Source organism: Halyomorpha halys, unplaced genomic scaffold, assembly GCF_000696795.3.
Source record: "Halyomorpha halys isolate HHAL.00 unplaced genomic scaffold, Hhal_1.1 Scaffold912.1, whole genome shotgun sequence".
In the NCBI taxonomy this organism is placed as follows: Eukaryota; Metazoa; Arthropoda; class Insecta; order Hemiptera; family Pentatomidae; genus Halyomorpha; species Halyomorpha halys.
In genome coordinates this window covers 511,627-529,336 of record NW_027110766.1, presented here as the reverse complement: position 1 = coordinate 529,336, position 17,710 = coordinate 511,627, and the positions used below count along the sequence as shown (strand labels likewise).

General features: G+C 32.0%; 1 protein-coding gene across 1 annotated transcript in view; it reads right to left on the bottom strand.

Moving 5' to 3' along the window:
* rempA (intraflagellar transport protein rempA) overlaps positions 1 to 7,810 on the bottom strand; it is a 32,492-nt gene extending 24,682 nt beyond the window's left edge. The window contains exons 1-7 of the mRNA XM_014430760.2: positions 7,526 to 7,810; positions 7,150 to 7,374; positions 4,080 to 4,341; positions 2,290 to 2,465; positions 1,999 to 2,194; positions 1,360 to 1,568; positions 485 to 665 (exon numbers count right to left, since the gene is read on the bottom strand). Of these exons, the coding sequence (XP_014286246.1) occupies positions 485 to 665; positions 1,360 to 1,568; positions 1,999 to 2,194; positions 2,290 to 2,465; positions 4,080 to 4,341; positions 7,150 to 7,374; positions 7,526 to 7,678 (1,402 nt within the window). The 5' untranslated portion in view covers positions 7,679 to 7,810. The remainder of the gene's footprint in view (positions 1 to 484; positions 666 to 1,359; positions 1,569 to 1,998; positions 2,195 to 2,289; positions 2,466 to 4,079; positions 4,342 to 7,149; positions 7,375 to 7,525) is intronic.
* Positions 7,811 to 17,710: the final 9,900 nt, after the last annotated feature.

Here is a 17,710-nt window from a genome sequence, read left to right as displayed (position 1 = left end):
TTATGGTTCAAATCTCGACTATTGCCCAAAAAGCTGCTAACAATTAAAACCTAATATCTAAAATATAAGTTACATTAATATTAGGAAGAAGTTGAAATTGCAAATAAAAGTGCATAACTTAATGCCTTTTATGGCTTTGAATCAGGAATGATAAAATAACTTGGAGGATGTTTTACTAAATGAGAAATTAAGTAAACTTTTGCTACTTCAATTTTTTAAAAATTAAAAGTAGAATGAATAATTTAAATAATAATTATCTCTAAACCAGAATTTCATGTTATTAAAAGTAGTCATATCCACATTATTCCACTTAAACGGAAATCTACTGTAAATAATGGTTTGGATTTAGTATCACTATGAAAATTGAAAGAAGGTTGAATAATCTTTCTTTTGTCATTGCATATGAATTTTCCAAAAACATAGAAAGAACAGTTAAAAGCTCTCAGGTCAGTAAAGGATGTGATCTCTAAAGGCTTAATATTACCTACAACACTAATTGAAGATATTGGGCTGATATGATAGACAGCAATAACTTTTCCACTCCAAACAGCAACAACTTCCTTATACAATGAGACACCCAACGCTTGTAGGTCTGTGTTCAATTCAGCAGTTTCCTCGCCTTTTGAAACAACTAACTGAGTTGCTGAAGTTTGAACAATTGATACCTAAATAAAACATAGTTTATATCAGAGAAAGAATTATAATGATCATTATATAATCCAATTTATACTAACATAAAATTAAAGGCTTAAAAAGTTCTCAAGTCGTGTTTACACAGTTTTATTACTGAAAATATTGCTGTGACATTTTCATCATTAATGCTGGGCAACATTGACTATATCAACACAACTTTCCTCTCGATTTGGGCTAAATTGGACAGGCTGTTTTCAAAATATATATGTGCCAGGGAAAATATGTTTACAAATGCTTACGCGAAAGTAGCAGAAAGAACCTGATGAAATTGATAATAAATCCATTTTACAATACTCTCTTTAATTTGGGCTAAATCAGACAAGTCACTTTTGATATATAAGTGTTCCAAGAAAAATACATTTCTGCATACATGAGAAAAAAATTGGATGAAATCTGCTAAAAACAATAAGGTACCAACCAATATAATTCCTGAAAATTTCATCAAAATTGGATTGTTTGGATTGATTTTCACTACAGACACTTCATAAATTTCACTACAGACACAGAAACAAAGTTATTCCTTAATATCTAAAACATAAAATGCCAGTTAAAATTTTTTGATTCTGAAGACAATTTTTTTTTAATTCCTGCATGAATACCTTCAGCAGTCTGAAATAAATAAATATAAAAATAACTGATTCATATATAACAACAAATAATAATTACACCATCGTGATAGGCGGCAGAGAGAGGCTGCTCCTTCAATACATAAACTGTGCCAGAAGTGTTGACGGCCAGCTGATTTATACCCCACGCTGCCTTAAGAATGTTCTGCTTCACTTTTGTTGAGGCCACTTGCTGCCAGGCTTCAAATCCTTCACCACTGACACGCCATATCACAATGAATCCTGAGTTTGTGCAAGCACAAAGAAGCCCTTCAAAAGGCAAAAAATGCAAAATCTATACAACACGTTACTTATCATACATTATATATATTACAACATAATTAAAAAATATACATAAAATAAAAACTCAAACAATCTTCTTTAATCATCCATATCATAAAATAAAATAAAATTGCCATAGTTATTTTTTTTTAATTTAACAAAATTATCAATAGCATCTAACGAATTAAATAAAATTATCATCGTTGCCATTGTTTTAATTTTCATCACACAAATAATAAATATCAATAAAATAGAAATTTTTTACTCAGGAAAAAATTAAAAGTATCATGTAAGTGTGCTCATAAACTTATCATACTAACATTCAAAAACATTATTAAATCAACAAATTATTATAAAATTGTTGATTATAAAAAGTAAATTACAATTTACTTGTTCCACATTAACACTCTAATACTACCTTTTAATTTAGAAAATGACAAGCTGATGATGGCCTGCTTATTTGGTTCATCTGCATTAGATACTGTTATAGAATAAGTGTCGCCAGTCAGAGGTTGCCAAAATCTTATTGTGAGATCACCGACAGCGCATGCCAACAATCCAGAGCCTGCCCACACAATAGTATCTCTTCCATTACTACTTCCACTCAGCTTAACCTAGAACGAGAAAGAGAGAAAGAGAATTAACCAAACCAGAGACTAATTAGACTTAATATGATTTGATTATTATTTTTTTTAAAGAAAATTATTACTTTTGACATTTCATGTAAGCTTCCAGATGAATCTACTGAATAGTAGTTCATATTGAGGCCATCAAGGATGACAAGAAGATAATCTTCACTTTCATGATGAAGAAGTAACTGAATGTTTCCAATAGATGACAAGACTTCTTGTTTGGTACCAGATTCATTGACATGAAATACAGAGCCTAAACAAGTATTAAAAACAAATAAATTCTTTCATATGACGTTTTATTAAATATTATTTGTCAAAGTATCAATAAGTAAGTATCAAGTGTTAATTCAAATAATAACATGGTTAGCAACACTGCAACCAACATGATATAATTAACAATATGAGATATTTATCAATTAAATTACCAAAAAGTGATATTTTTTAAAACTTTATTATATTTATTTTCAGGAATCAATCACCCTTTATTCACTTCTTTATTTTTTTAACGTTTGAACAACGTTTTGGGCTAGGGCCATCCGTAGCTCAGGTGGTTAGGCGTAGGTCTTACAATCTGAGATATGTAGGCCGGCGCCGGTTCGAATCCGGCCTGGGACATTGACTTTTTTCATTGAGTGGCAGTTCCACAAAATGAAAAATTTGACTCCCCACAATGGTTAGAATAGGTTGGTCACCTGTAGATAATCTGGGACAGTATAGGAATTCTATAGGAGTCTTGGGCAGATGAAATGAAAAAAAAAACATTTCAGGCACCTCCGCCCATCAAAAAAAAAATTTATTAAGGTACGATATAGCCTAAATAAACTTTGTTGATTGTAACTATATGTTAATTTTAAACTGTTAATTGGCAATGTTTTTATTTGTAAAACTGGATAATTGGCAGAGGAGTCCAAAACATTCAAATGTTAAAAGAATAAAGGAGTGGATATACGGTGTAAATGGATTCCTGAAAAAATATATATATATACATATATATAGAGTAAAGTCTTAGCAAATAAACCCTTTAGAACTTAGTTGTAGCCGTGCAACTAATTATTTAACTGCAACTAATAAAGTTATTTTTTAAGTACCTACACAAATAAGGTATGCCTTCTAACAACTAAACAGAGAATTAGTATCTAGAAAGAAATAAGGCCAACATAACTAATTGAACACAAAACCATTTCAAGGCAGGTAATGACAAATATATTTGAGGCATGGAAATGAAAAAAGCTGTAAGTGCCAGAAATACGAAAAATGAGATTTTGATGGGATAAAGATGAAGAAACCAGCACCAATCCACTGGTAACCGCTGGAAGTTCCTATTCCGAATGGTTTAATTCCTAGAGGTGTATTTTGTATAATTTTAGAACAAAAATTGTGACCAGCTACTAGTTTTTTTCGTTTTGCTCAAAACTATTTTTTTGGATAAAACAGGCTTTTCCATTTCCAAGCCTCATTTCTCAAGAGAAATTTACTAAAAATTTTTAAAACCACCAAGTCCTAATCTCTAATCGTATTCCAAGGAGCGATGAAAGTACAACTGTGCAAAACACTCTTTTAGATACAGCCAGATGGAAAAATAAAAAGATTTTTACATGAAATTTATTTAAGATGATGGTAAATTTGTTAAATTTAAAGACAAGATCATTTCATCTATTTTAATTTATAAACAATATGTTCAATATACATATAATAAATGTTAATATCATAAATAACAATTTGTTTGTCCATTAAATTTGGTAAAATAATCTTGCATTTATTTTTGTAAAAGATTTCTCTAATGGAAAAATTTTATGGCTTGGAAAACGCTCTGGGCATCTAATTGTGGCTTACTGGAGAACTAACCCATATATAAAATAAGTAATACCTGTGCTGGTAGCAACATAAAAAGATGTTGAATCAATAGATACAGCTGTCCTTCTACCAGCTGTACGAGGGCGCCAAGCACTAAAAATATCCAGGGCTCGTTCATCACCAGCAACCGCTTTTTTTGCCAAACCAGCCAAGTCCATAGTCGGTTTGGCAATTCGCATTTCGAACTGGATGGCAACCCCATTCTCCCAATGCAGAGTATACAAAGGAACCAACTGGCCCCGAGCATCCAATCTCCATCCACATATATCTCCATCCTATATAATAAAATAATGATAGTGAATAAACATTAATTAAAATAATTTATATTAATTCATAATTATGAAACAAGAAAACAGAGGAGAATAAAGGATAATTCAAAATATATACTGATGTTTTCAGTAACAAAAGTAAATATTATTAACTTTCATAGATCAAATACAAGCTCACTGCGATAATACAAAAATTTTATGATAATTTTGGGCAGTCACTCTCACAGCCACTTTAAAATAGGTATGGCTCCTGTTGAAAATTTAAATCAAACTAAAATTATGACTTTGTATTTTCTATTTTTCTATTAATTATATGAATCTACTTTACTCAAAAATCAATACTTGTGTAAAATACGAAATCAAACGATTTTAAAAAGCATTGTATTGATAAATATTTAATTTGATACCATAAAACTACAGTAGAGTTATTTATATCTATAATCATAATATAGGTAAATTAAGAATACGACTCTCAATGACAGCATGCAATACGCATTGAATATCTCAATAAAGAAAACATTTTTTAATTTGAAATAAGTGAACCTTAAAGTGGTGTTCTTATTTATTAAATATATTTTAATTCTTCTTCTGGTTTATAGTTTTACTTTTTAATTTATATTTCTGGAATTTTTATGGATATTCCATTTTTTAAACCATGGGAAGAAGTAAACATTTCTTTTATAATGTTTACTTCTTCCCATGGTTTAATACACCACAAAAATTTAGCTAAATTTATTACTGTACAAGTACACTGCATTCTAATCTGTAAAATTTAAAAAATACACAATCCTCCTAAAGGGTGACTATAAAGGGGAAAATAGAAAAGAAAAAATACTCCAATTTATTATCAATGGTTATTTAAATCTTATGATTTAAACTGACTAAAAGCCTTTTCAATATTAATTTATTTATACAAAGTAATCTCAAGAATAATGCAATTAATACTTTATTTTTAAAAGAAAGAATCAGGAACATTCTAGATATTTGGCACTTGATTAATGCTTATCTCCATTTTTAATAGATTATATTATAATCAAACCTTGACCCATTCAAAATTAGATTGTCTTACGAAAAGGTCATAATATTTCTTTCATAACACAAGTTATCACAAAACATGCTCTGCAAGTGAATTATTTACTTCTACACTTAAGGTCAACAACTCTATAGTAATGTTACTCTTGGATCATTTTACGATGTAGCAGAAAGAAACTTCTCAATCTTGTATTATTTATATTTCTAAATATGAATATTTTGTAATTATTTAATTACTAATTAAATTATTTAATTAATTAATTAAGTTCTTGATTTGGTTCAATTCTTGAATACATTGATTTGCTATCTATTAAAATCTAAACAATTTTTGACACAGCAAAAATTACACGAGATAATAATGTGCTTTATTCATTCTGGGGTAAGTCCCTTCAGAATAACATAACATAAAATTAAAAATGGTATTTAGTACCTTAGACAAGAGAGAAAAAATGATAAAATAAGATTGATTAAATAATGATAATTAACAAGAAATATCAAATAATCCTCATGTCCATATTTTAAGAACATCCATTTACATTTGAAACAAAATAATAATTATATTGAATGGGTAAAAAACAAAAAAGAAATAAATTTTATGTATCTATTTATAAATTTTGGTTAAAAACCAGAACATCAATTTCATTCATTTGAATCTGGATGGATAAGAAGAGATGGAATAGGCGGGATTTTAAGGTAGGAAGAGTACAAAAGCAAATGATGAAGGTAGGCTAGAATTCCATATGGAGGATCTAATAAGAAAAGATCAGTTGAAAGCTGTGGTTAGTTTGGAAGTTATATATAAATCTCATGATCAAGAATGGGTATTTGTGGAACGATTAGGGGATTTGAATGAACATTGAATAGAGTAAAAGATGTTTCATGGACGGTAGGATTGGATAGCTTGATGGAGGAATATACAAGATGGAAGCTAGGAAGGATACTTTCACTATAGAAAATTAGAATCACTTTATAAAAACTCTTTATGAAATCAGGACATAGAAGTGTCCCTGAAGATGAATCATACGTTACAATTAATTAAATATTTTAGTTTTACCCAAGCTCTCCACTGAAACCCTCATATATCATACAACAGGTAAGCAAAGTGTGAAAACATTTAGGAGGTGACTAGAAATCCAAATAATAATAAGTAATAAAGGCAATTTAGTTGCTTTGTTTTTCAGAAAAGTATTTGGTCAAAGGCGATTCCAACGTTTTTGAGAGTGGAGAAGAATTTGTGAGATTATTATTTTGGAACAAGTGGCAAGGTTTTAAGGAGGTAATCGGAACCAATTACATCCACCTGAGTTTTCTCTGCATTCAGCTTAAACTTGTTTTCTACTGCTATGTGACTAATTCGTTTAATGTAGTCTTAAAGTTTTTTGGTGGCTATTGACAGGACAGTCAGTAGGAAGAAAAGGGTAAATTTAGAAATCATTAGCTTACAAAAGGTATTACGATTGATGGATGAGGAGGGGAAGATCAATAATGCATTGCTAACAGTATAGGAGATAGAGACGAACCCTGACACACCACAGAAGAGAAGCAGGGTTACTGACGTAAGTTGACCTGGGACGACTATAAACTGTGACCAATCTAAAAGAAAGAATTTAAACCAGTGCATAACAATTTGAATGAGTTAAGTTTGAAAATGGCTAAAAGCTAGATCAAACTTTTAAGTTGGGATTCAAAGATCACAATAGTGATTAATTTATCCCATAGAAAACAGTACTAGAAATCAACTATATATATATATCATAATTTGTTTTCTTGCATCCTACTCACTGAATCTATTGTTATGAACTTGCTTCCTTGTTGTGACCACTTTGCATTTACTATACAGGCAAGTTTTGTGGCTGGTGCAATGGTATAGTCACTATCTCCATTCCATGTTCTAATTTCACCATTCTGCCAACAAATAACTAATGTTCTTCTGGAAGGATGCCATGAAAGACAAGATACTTGAGACATGGGATGCAATGTTGGATCAACATCTTTCAATTTCTCACCCTAGAAAGGCGTGTTTGTTTAGAATCATTGATTTATAAATCTAAAATTTCTAATTATATATATATATATATATAAGGAATTGTACTCATCAAAACATATTAAGATAGCAACAAGTTTGAAGCAATTATTAACTGCAACTTGAAGAACATACCAATTCATCACATAAGAAAACCGCTCCACCTTTTTCAATACTGAATAAAGCAACAGCCAGCAAAGGATGCTGAGAATGCCACTCAATTGCAGTGAATGCAGCATTTGGGCTTAGTTCTCCGATATTCACACGGTAATCAAAATACAGAGTCATGTTAAAAATAAATAATTTAAACAAATAGCCTTATCGTGACATAGTAAAAGATGTTTACAAGCGGTTGCTTAGCAACCTCTATTTGCCTTAGATGATAATGACGACTCTCTTGAAGCTTCGTAACGAATACAATAACAGTTACGGTTAGTGCCGTTCCAGATGTAACGGCTCCAGGCATAAGTAACTTCTCCGCTATTCCATAGAGACTGAACCTGATTTCAGAGTTGGGCAAAAATTACCTATAGTAGAAACTAATAACTAAAATTGTCATGGATGTGATATTTACCTGTTCATACCTGAATAAGTATCGTTTTCATGGCAATTTTAGCTATTAGTTTCATCCGTTGCTAATTTTTTACCATCTCTGCCTGATTTTTACTTTCTTTTTTTTTTTTTGAGATGACATCAATTAAATGACACCAAATTAAAATTATAATTCATAGTATAAATAAACATCGTAAATTTACGATTTCTCATTTTTTTAAGTATCATTAATACCAATGGAAGTATGAAAGTGGACCTCCACTATAACTGTTTCTTAAAATAATTTGTTTTACATTTATACAAACACCCATGAAAGTTTTTAAATAAGTTTGTATATGTGTATTACTTTTCTTTTTACCAACGATGTGAAATGAGTATGTAATAGGGTCAAAGTTTCAACATATTTTCTTCTCTAGCGTGACCTAAAGAGATTTATTCTCTTTGGATCCATCACCCGCAGTCTCCTGTTTAATTTTCCTCCTTATATTTATATCCATTCCCATACCTCTTTTCTCACATCTATTCTTCATCCCTTATTCATTTTCCCTCGTATTAGTTATTTACTCCTATTCATTACTTCTTATTACTTTCAGTTTTACTACTTACCATCTTTAATATTAAATACTTACTACTTACTCAGTTTCATATTACACCTTTTTCGTTTATTATTTTTATTTATATATGTTTATAACTGCCATTTTATCCCGCATTTAGTTTACTTTTCTTAAATTTATCATTATATTAATATTAATTTTCCATTGATTACATATTTTTATTGGTTCGATTTTTCATTCTCCAATTCTGTTTGTTATTGACCTATATTACTGCCTATTTTCCTATACACATCCCCTTCTTTATATTATTACTTGTCATTTTCTTAATTTCTTGTTATTACGTTTCTTATTGCTCTATCATGGCTGTTATCTTAATTTGTACTTAACACTTATGAAGTACTGAAATTTAGGTCGAAACGTTGAAACTGAATATAACATATTTTGTTCTTCACTTCACTGACTGCACCACCGACCCTCTTCTCATAAAAAGATTTATGATTAACAACCAGCTCACAATTATTATAATGCAGTTTTAAAATTAGAGTCTTCTTGTTTCTGCTTAATCCTACTCAATTAGTTGGTGTATATGGAATATATAGTAAGGGAAAGTATTACGATAGTGCAAAATCTCGAATTCGAGTTTTCGACGAAAATATACGTTTTAAGGTCCCCTGAGCCCAAATCCAAGTTTAGCAAAATGGTCTGTGAATGAGTGAACAGCCTAGTTCAAAAAAAGCAAACTAAGAAACAGAAATTACATATTTAAGGCGAGCATATGCCTCGGATTTGACAACGTTTTCGCTAAAATTGAACGACCGGAAGTGGCACTTAATAGAATCGATTTTCCATATTTTTTTTCAATTTTCTCACAAACAGTTTTAACGATTTCGATTAAACTGCCGGATAAAAAACCGAATAGGTCTTATTCTCATTGAAATAGTATAATTGCAAGATGTTCAAAACATCTTCCTCTGAAGTACCTTTTATTTTGTTTATTTGAAAAAAAAATTCGCATTGTTAGCAATATTAATCAATGTATAAGTTAAGTATCGGCGAAAGCCAAATGTCAAAAAAGAGAGAAGGAATAAGATGTAACACGTGTGAACTGCTGTAACATACTAACTTTATTGTTTTTTTTTGTTTTTTTTTGTTGTTTTTTTTCCGAACCCTCTAAAACAGAAATAAAAGTGAATTAGTAAGTGCATTACTGTGAAAAAAGAAAAAGTAATTCGTGTTGTGTCTTATTTTTTACTACCTTTGGTATTTTAAGGTTACCTGTTATGTTTAATATTACATATGAGCTATCCATTCAAGGAGCTATTTTGAGTCCGGAGGTGAGGGGCCTCCTCGTGTTGTATCGCATATAAGAAGAAAATAAAAATAAAAATAATAAAGACGATAGGTAATGGTGAAATAATAAGAAAACAGCTGCATCGGTAGTTTAGTGGTAGAACTCCTGCCTATACTAACTTTATAGTTTGTTTTTTTTCCGAACCCTCTAAAACAGAAATAAAAGTGAATTAGTAAGTGCATTACTGTAAAAAAAAAGAAAAAGTAATTCGTGTTGTGTCTTACCTTTTGCTACCTTTGGTATTTTAAGGTTACCTGTTATATTTAATTTTACATATGAGCTATCCATTCATGGAGCTATTTTGAGTCCGGAGGTGAGGGGCCTCCTCGTGTTGTAACTTTATTATTTTTTTTATTTTCAAATCCTCTTTTATTGATAAATATGTATATACAATACGGATTATAAATTATTACAATATAAATAATATACAATACAATATACAACTTTTCTTGATTTGCCTTACGGCATTATAAGATGAGCAAAACATGGTCCGCTGAAGGCGGTTTATACATTTTGTGGCTCTATAGCCGGGGGCTTACAAAGAATGTGAGGGACATTCCGGCTGGTGGTGTTGTAACTTTATTGGGTTCGGTACGTCTCTTTATATACATGCGATCAGCTGATCTCCTCAGTCAGCTGACATCGAAGTAACAGCTGACTAAGGCTGTAACTTATAAATACAAAATATTAAAAAAAATTATGAATAACTAACTGAGAAAAAATGATAAATAGATACATCCGATTCGAACGGGAAAGTCGCAACGGCCCGATCTTTCCTGATTGGACTTTTTAAACAAATTTATATTTGTTATAACACCTCGAAAACCCTGAATTAAGAATTTTTATTGAAACAGAAAAATACAAAGTTTTCGCCTTCCCTGGTGTTTAGATTTTTTTTTTCGTAAATCACTAAAATGCCGATAGCTTTAACACCAGCTCACCAATCTACACAAAACTTGAGGACGTATGTATGGCGATAAGTGAAAGTTGTATAATGGATCATCACTCAAGTCAGCTGTTCTTTTTTGATATCCTACAACCTGCCCTTTTCATTGAACTTAAAGGGTCATTCAAAATTACAGTAAAACCATAGATGGACGTTCAGATTAATCGTTAGTGGAATAATGTTGAATACATTAAGGAATAATGTTGGTGGATTACCGAGAAAATTTTAAAATCATATTCAAAATTTAGAGTGGAGAGGGTTCCGAGAGAGTGGAGAGAAAGCTTCCAGTATTTTGTTCATATCGAGCGTTTCGCTTAATTTTTATTAAGCCCAACATAATGACCAAATGAGGTTTCTGTTTAGTATTAATCGAAAGAGTCATTGCATAAGACCCTTACTGTTTCATATACAAATAAGCGTGAGTCAGACTAATAGTTTAGGGGTATTCATGATTCAAGTCAGCCACGTTAATCTGACTTGTTATAACCTGTCATTCCGATTGATCGTTCAGTAGTCCTTAAGGATCACCCCTAATTCCGATTTGAACAATACTTTTTAATTCAATATTCTATTTCTAAACAATTTTCACTTATTAGTATTAGGTTTATTTAATCTCTCATTACGAAAATAAACTATAAAAATAAGATATACGTAGAGAAGAAGACAGAGACCTTTTGGATTACATAACTTTATATTTTATTTCTTTAATCCTGTTATTTTACTTAAATACATATTTAAATACCTACATATATGTATTATGTCCCACTTTTTCATTACTTTATTTTAAATAATTTTGTACATATATTTAGTTACTAGCTATTCTTACGTGTTTTGTTATTTGTTCTTTCCTTTTACTTAATTTTTATCATTACCACCTCAAACATGAAACTAAAAAGGATCTGGATTAATGGGCGTATTCTAAATATCTGGAATACGTGGAAAATTTAGACCCAAAGGATCATTCATTATGGAAGGCTACGCGACGTCTATTGGATAAACGTGAAAAAATTCCAAATCTAGTAGACAATGATGAATTCATCACCAGTGACGCTAAAAAAGCTGAAGTGTTCCCTAATTTCTGTTAGAAAACATTCTCCAACACGGAAATAAGTCCGAATTCAGTCACTGATGAAATTGACAAGTATCTAAATCTTCCCCTCGCAACAGTTGAGCTCCCATCTAAATTCACGTCCCCAAAAGAAATCCAGACCTGATTAAAAAGCTCAAGGTAAAGAAAAGTCCTTGACATGATTTGATCCCAGTCATAGCAATCAAAATGTTACCCAGGAAAGCTTTCGTTTTTATCACGTCAATTTTTAACAGTTGCCTTCGTACTGGATACTTGGAAGAAAGCCGAACTCATCGTAATTCACAAGCCTGGTGAGAATGCTAAACAAGTCAGCAGCTATAGACCTATCAGTTTATTACCCATTTTTGGAAAACTACTGGAATCGATTATAAAAAACATCTTAATTCTTTTTTTTCAGAGCATCGAAATTATTCCTGATTTTCAATTCGGTTTTCAATACAGTCATTCCACTTCTCACCAACTGGCAAGATTATCGGAATTTATAATTAGCGCCTTACCTGGAATCACCATATCAACATCAAACTAACTGAAACCTATGCAAGGTTAGCAATGCTATATCCTATCCTAAACAGAAATTCCAAAATTAAACCAGAAACAACTGTTCTTATATTTAAAATAATTCTCAGGCCACTGCTGATGTACGGATGTGAAGTCTGGGGAGCGGCATCCTTTACGAAAAGGAAAAACTACAATCTTTTCAAAATAAAGTCCTAAGAATCGCAGTTAATGCTCCTTGGTTCATAAGAAATAGCCAATTGCATCGCGAATTACATATGGAGTCAATAGAGGATTATATCAAAAAACGGTTCATGAAGTTCCACTCCCAGTTGCCGACAGTTAAAGGAGCAGTGACATACAACCTGGAAAGCCCAATCTCAACCCGAAGGCTGAAGCCCAGACTGCTGCAGGACATTCTGTTATAAATTTTAATAGATATAGAATTAATTCATAGTCACACTACCTCTATTTTATTTATTATTATTACTCATTTTATTTATTCATTTTTCTCTCTTTTCTTCTCTCGTCCCTTTTCAAATTAACTTGTTTCTTTTTACTATTAGAGGTCAATTGTTTGTTTTATTTAAGTGGACCAATATCATTATTTTTTGTTATTAATTTTACTTTCCTCTTTTATTAAGAAGCATTATTCTTATCTATTTATTTTATCATTTTTTTTCTTTTAATAATAACATTGTATATCGTTAGGGGTGACTTTTGTACGAGACTATACCCCCATAATCAACTGTTAAAAAAATATATATAATATAAAGGTTATATAAACCATGTAAGGCCCACCAGGCCGATCTGGTATAAAATAAAATATATATATATTTATTATTACTTTTCTTATACATCCTATATCTTCTTATAATACTTAGACTATACATGTCTTTCAACACTATTTTATTTCTATAATGTTAGTTGTTTTCTTATTTTCTAATAACTCTGTAATCATTCTTATTCATTATGGTCGTTATCTGGTTTTTTGTTCTTAGCTCTGATGAAGGCTTGAAATTCTGGCCGAAACGGTCAACTAATCTACTCATCATTATAAAAATAAGAGTTTGGTCGAACTTTTTTTTTTTGTAGATATAATCCGAATATAAGTCAAACCATAGGTCTTATTTACCGGAGACAATTTTGGAATAAAAATCTTCGACCTATATTACCTAAGTACGGTAGTTTAGTTTCTCAGTTCTGAAACGTAATCCGTCACCAACTAAACTATTGAGATATCTTTCGAACTATAAAAAGCAGAATCCAATTTCTAGCTATAAGAAATAAAAAGAAAGAAACAGCTACAAGAAATTATATAAATACATATTATGTAATATTAAGAGTCAGAAAATATCAGAAGATGTTAATTAGTTTAGCAAACCAAACATAACTGGTTCAGGGTGAAGAGGTCTCGTTATCCCTGGCAATGTCATTGAGTACGTGTGTCGGGTTTTTTTTTTCTTATTTTTTATCATTTGTTTGTTTTATTAGAAAAACAGACGTCACTATGTTTAAAATGTTTTAAAGTATTATTTAATTACTAAAACTTCATATTGTTATAATTAGCCTGGCGGGAGACAAGAGCAGATTTTTCATTCATTCATTCAAAATGAATCATATCTTGCAAAAATTATGATATCTTTGGAACTATTTGACGTATAGATATCTGTTAGAGCTCAATTGAAGCGTGGTAAATGCATCATAATGTAGTTTCAAGGACTATTTTCCTTTAAATAGTAGTTTCAAATTCAAAAAATGTGTTTTTCTCGTTTTTTTTTTTTTTTGGAAAATATTTATTGGTTTAGGAAAAACTGTATCTCGGGAATTATTAAACATAAAGAACTCCTTTTAGGAAAAATTTGAAATCAGAAGCTATTTTAACCTGGGAAAATTATGTTATAACAATATTGGAAGAGATTGTTTTACACAAAATAGCTTATAAATCCTACTAGGGGAGTATCCTACTGTATCCTTCCTAGCTTCCACCTTGTATATTCCTCCATCAAGTTATCCAATCCCACCGTCCATGAAACATCTTTTACTCTTTTCAATGTTCATTCAAATCCCCTATTCATTCCACAAATACCCATTCTTGATCTTGAGATTTATATATAACTTCCAAACTAACCACAGCTTTCAACTGATCTTTTCTTATTAGATCCTCCTTATGGAATTCTAGATTACCTTCATCATTTACTTTTGTACTCTTCCTACCTTAAAATCCCGCCCATTCCATCTCTTCCTCTCCATCCAGATTCAAATGAATGAACCATCGTATATATTTCCCGGCATCCATCTTCTACCAAGTTATCCAATCCCACCGTCCATGAAACATCTTTTAATCTATTCAATGTTCGTTCAAATCCCCTATTCATTCCACGAATACCCATTCTTGATCTTGAAATTTATATATAACTGCCAAACTAACCACAGTTTAGTTAAAACACCATCTTTTGTTAAACTATTGTATTTTGAGCAGGAACAATATTGGGGTTATCTGCGGGTTCCTGATCTTCTGTATCATCTGAATGAATGGAGGGTGGATTAAAGATTTTTAAGTAGTATTCACCGAAGTTTACAGCTTAATAGCTGAAGTAAATAATTTTCAGGGTTAACCAGTTAACCATGACAAAGTAGTGTATCAGGTTGCTGGATAGTTTTTGTGAATTTTCCTGATTTTATCCCACACTAAATTAGTGGGAGTGAATTTATAGTTTCGACAAATTGTTTCCAGGATTCAGATTTGCTAATATTTATGTTCGTCTGCTTAGGGCTCTTTGTTTCTTATACTCTATGAAATTTTTTTTTGTGTGCTATTCCTTTGAAAGATCTTATATGCTTTTGTCGGGGTTGTCTGGTCCTAGGCGATTTCTCCAGCCTGATATACTCTTTACAGAAGGCCCACGACAAGGCGTATTCAATTATAATTAGAAAGGAAGGCCGAGCCAGGGGATGAGCCCTAGACACTGACTTAGGTAGAGGAGGTCTAGGTGAGAGAGTCTGAGGCAGAGTTACAGTTCTAGTTACCGAGATGAAGCGGACGGACTAGCACTGTCACAATAGGAGCCAGCTTACTAGTTGCCGAGATGATGCGGACGGACCAGTAAGCTGATAAGGCTAGGTGCAGCTCTAGTTGCCGAGATGAAGCGGACGGACCAGTAAGCTGATAAGGCTAGGTGCAGCTCTAGTTGCCGAGATGAAGCGGACGGACTAGAGCCGGGAAATCACACTGGTTGCCGAGATGAAGCGGACGGACCAGTGTAATCGTTAAGGATTAGGTTACAATCTTAGTTGCCGAGATGAAGCGGACGGACTAAGATTGCTGGAAGAAAGGAGAGGAGATAGGCCATCGTCTTAGGTGTGCGTACAGAAAACATCTTTTGCGAGAATAGATTGGCAATAAACTTCTCTATCTCAAGCAGTGTATACGCCACCTGTGCCATGAATAGACCCAGGAAAGGATGTGGATCTACGATCGAATTGGGGGATTAAGAGTCCCTTATTTATAGGCCTAGTCCATGCGGCTGTGACCGATAAGCGGTCGGTACATGTCTGCTTGAGATAGATCGTGCATTGCATTGTTATCATTTATTATTCATTGTTCAGATATAGCTAAGTATTATGTACAGAAATTATTAATATATAAAAATTTCAACGTGTTCTTTACAAAATGAAGTGATTTATAAATTTGAGAGCTTTGGTGAGGCTCGAGGTGGAGCGCTCTGGTGAGTTGTGGTCCAACTACTTGCTCCCTCTCGCTACACTTTCCTACGGTTTCGAATAGCTTCCTTGCTTCGTTCATTAAACCAATGAACGGAAGGTCTTTTGGTGGTGATCTTTGTTTTAGGAATAACTGTCTTCGCTGTTTGCAAGACACATGGTTGTATCTCAGGTGGTCCAACGAGCGAAGTGAATAGCGTCCAGTCTGCTTTTTTGATGATCCATCTAGATTTTTTAGCTAATTCAAGGTTCGTATTTTTAAATTTTAGACGAATTGGAAAGTGGTCGCCTCCATAAAGTTCGGAAATATTCAATAATATTATATAGTGAGAGACTACACATGGAGAGGTCTATGGATGAGTAAGTGCCGTAGGTAGAGCTTTAAAAGGTTGGTTCTCTAGTATTGAGGAGTAGCAGGTTCGACTGATCTATGAATGTCTCTATTATTCTTCCTCTTGTATTTAGATCATTTGAACTCCATCTCGGGCTATGGCCATTCAAATCACCCACAAAAATATTAGGGTGAGAGGAGTAAATTGTAGATATTTATCATTTACATATATCATTTATTATACATACATATATCATTAGAAGTAATAAAGATTCCAACAAATCTGCTGATTCACTGAAAGCTGACGCCTTACAGGTAGCTATCGATGGCGTTTTATATCCCAGAGAAAAGAGTAGACCAAAATTAGAAGGTCTCAGTTTGAAATTTTGCTTCACGAAAATCATCCCCTTAAGAGGCAAAGGATTACAATTTACATGGTGGACTAGTACATCTTAGTGCTATATTATTGAAAATGCATAATCCATTTTATTTCTCTGTCTCCCTATACCTGTTATCCTTTCGTAGGAACCGGTGGCTAGCTACCCTCCGGATTTACATATCCCTTCGTGTGTACAGCAATAGTACCCGGTAGAACGAAGTTACCTCTTCCTGTACCCCCCCCCCCCCGGTGAATGACCAGGCGCTGGCTGCTCTCTGGGCTTGTATTCCTCCTTCGTACCTGCAAGAATAGTGCCCTGTAGGACGAGGTTACCTAAATATATTTTGGGATTCCTTAATATTCACATTTCATTGTTGATATTGTTTGTTTGTTTTTTTAAAATTAATATCAATTCTCAGTCAATTTTTGATTGTAAACATTAAATATTCTAAAAAATAATGTTTACTTTTTTTAAATAAACAACTTTCTCATTTTAGATTGGCAAAATTATTGGAAAAAAACGTTTACTATCCGTACATCTTATCCGAACAGCTTCTATTCTCTTCAAATTTTCGAATCGAACCTAAAATTCAATTAGCCTAATTTTTGCTTAGAAGGGGAGTAGGATTGTGGCACCTCCCTCCTGCATGTTACTTGTGTTACCAAAGAGATTAAGGCTTTGATGCTGTATACTTTTATATTATATTATATTTATATTATGTATAATTTTATACTTAAAGTGGCAATCATTTTCTACAGTCTTATTATAATATTATTTTAAAGGAGTAAAATACTTCTTTTGAAACATGATTAAAATTAAATTTACAATAGAATGGATAATCTACAGTTGTTAGAAGTTATTATTTAAATTTGCTAGGGTTAGTATAACCTACTCTCAC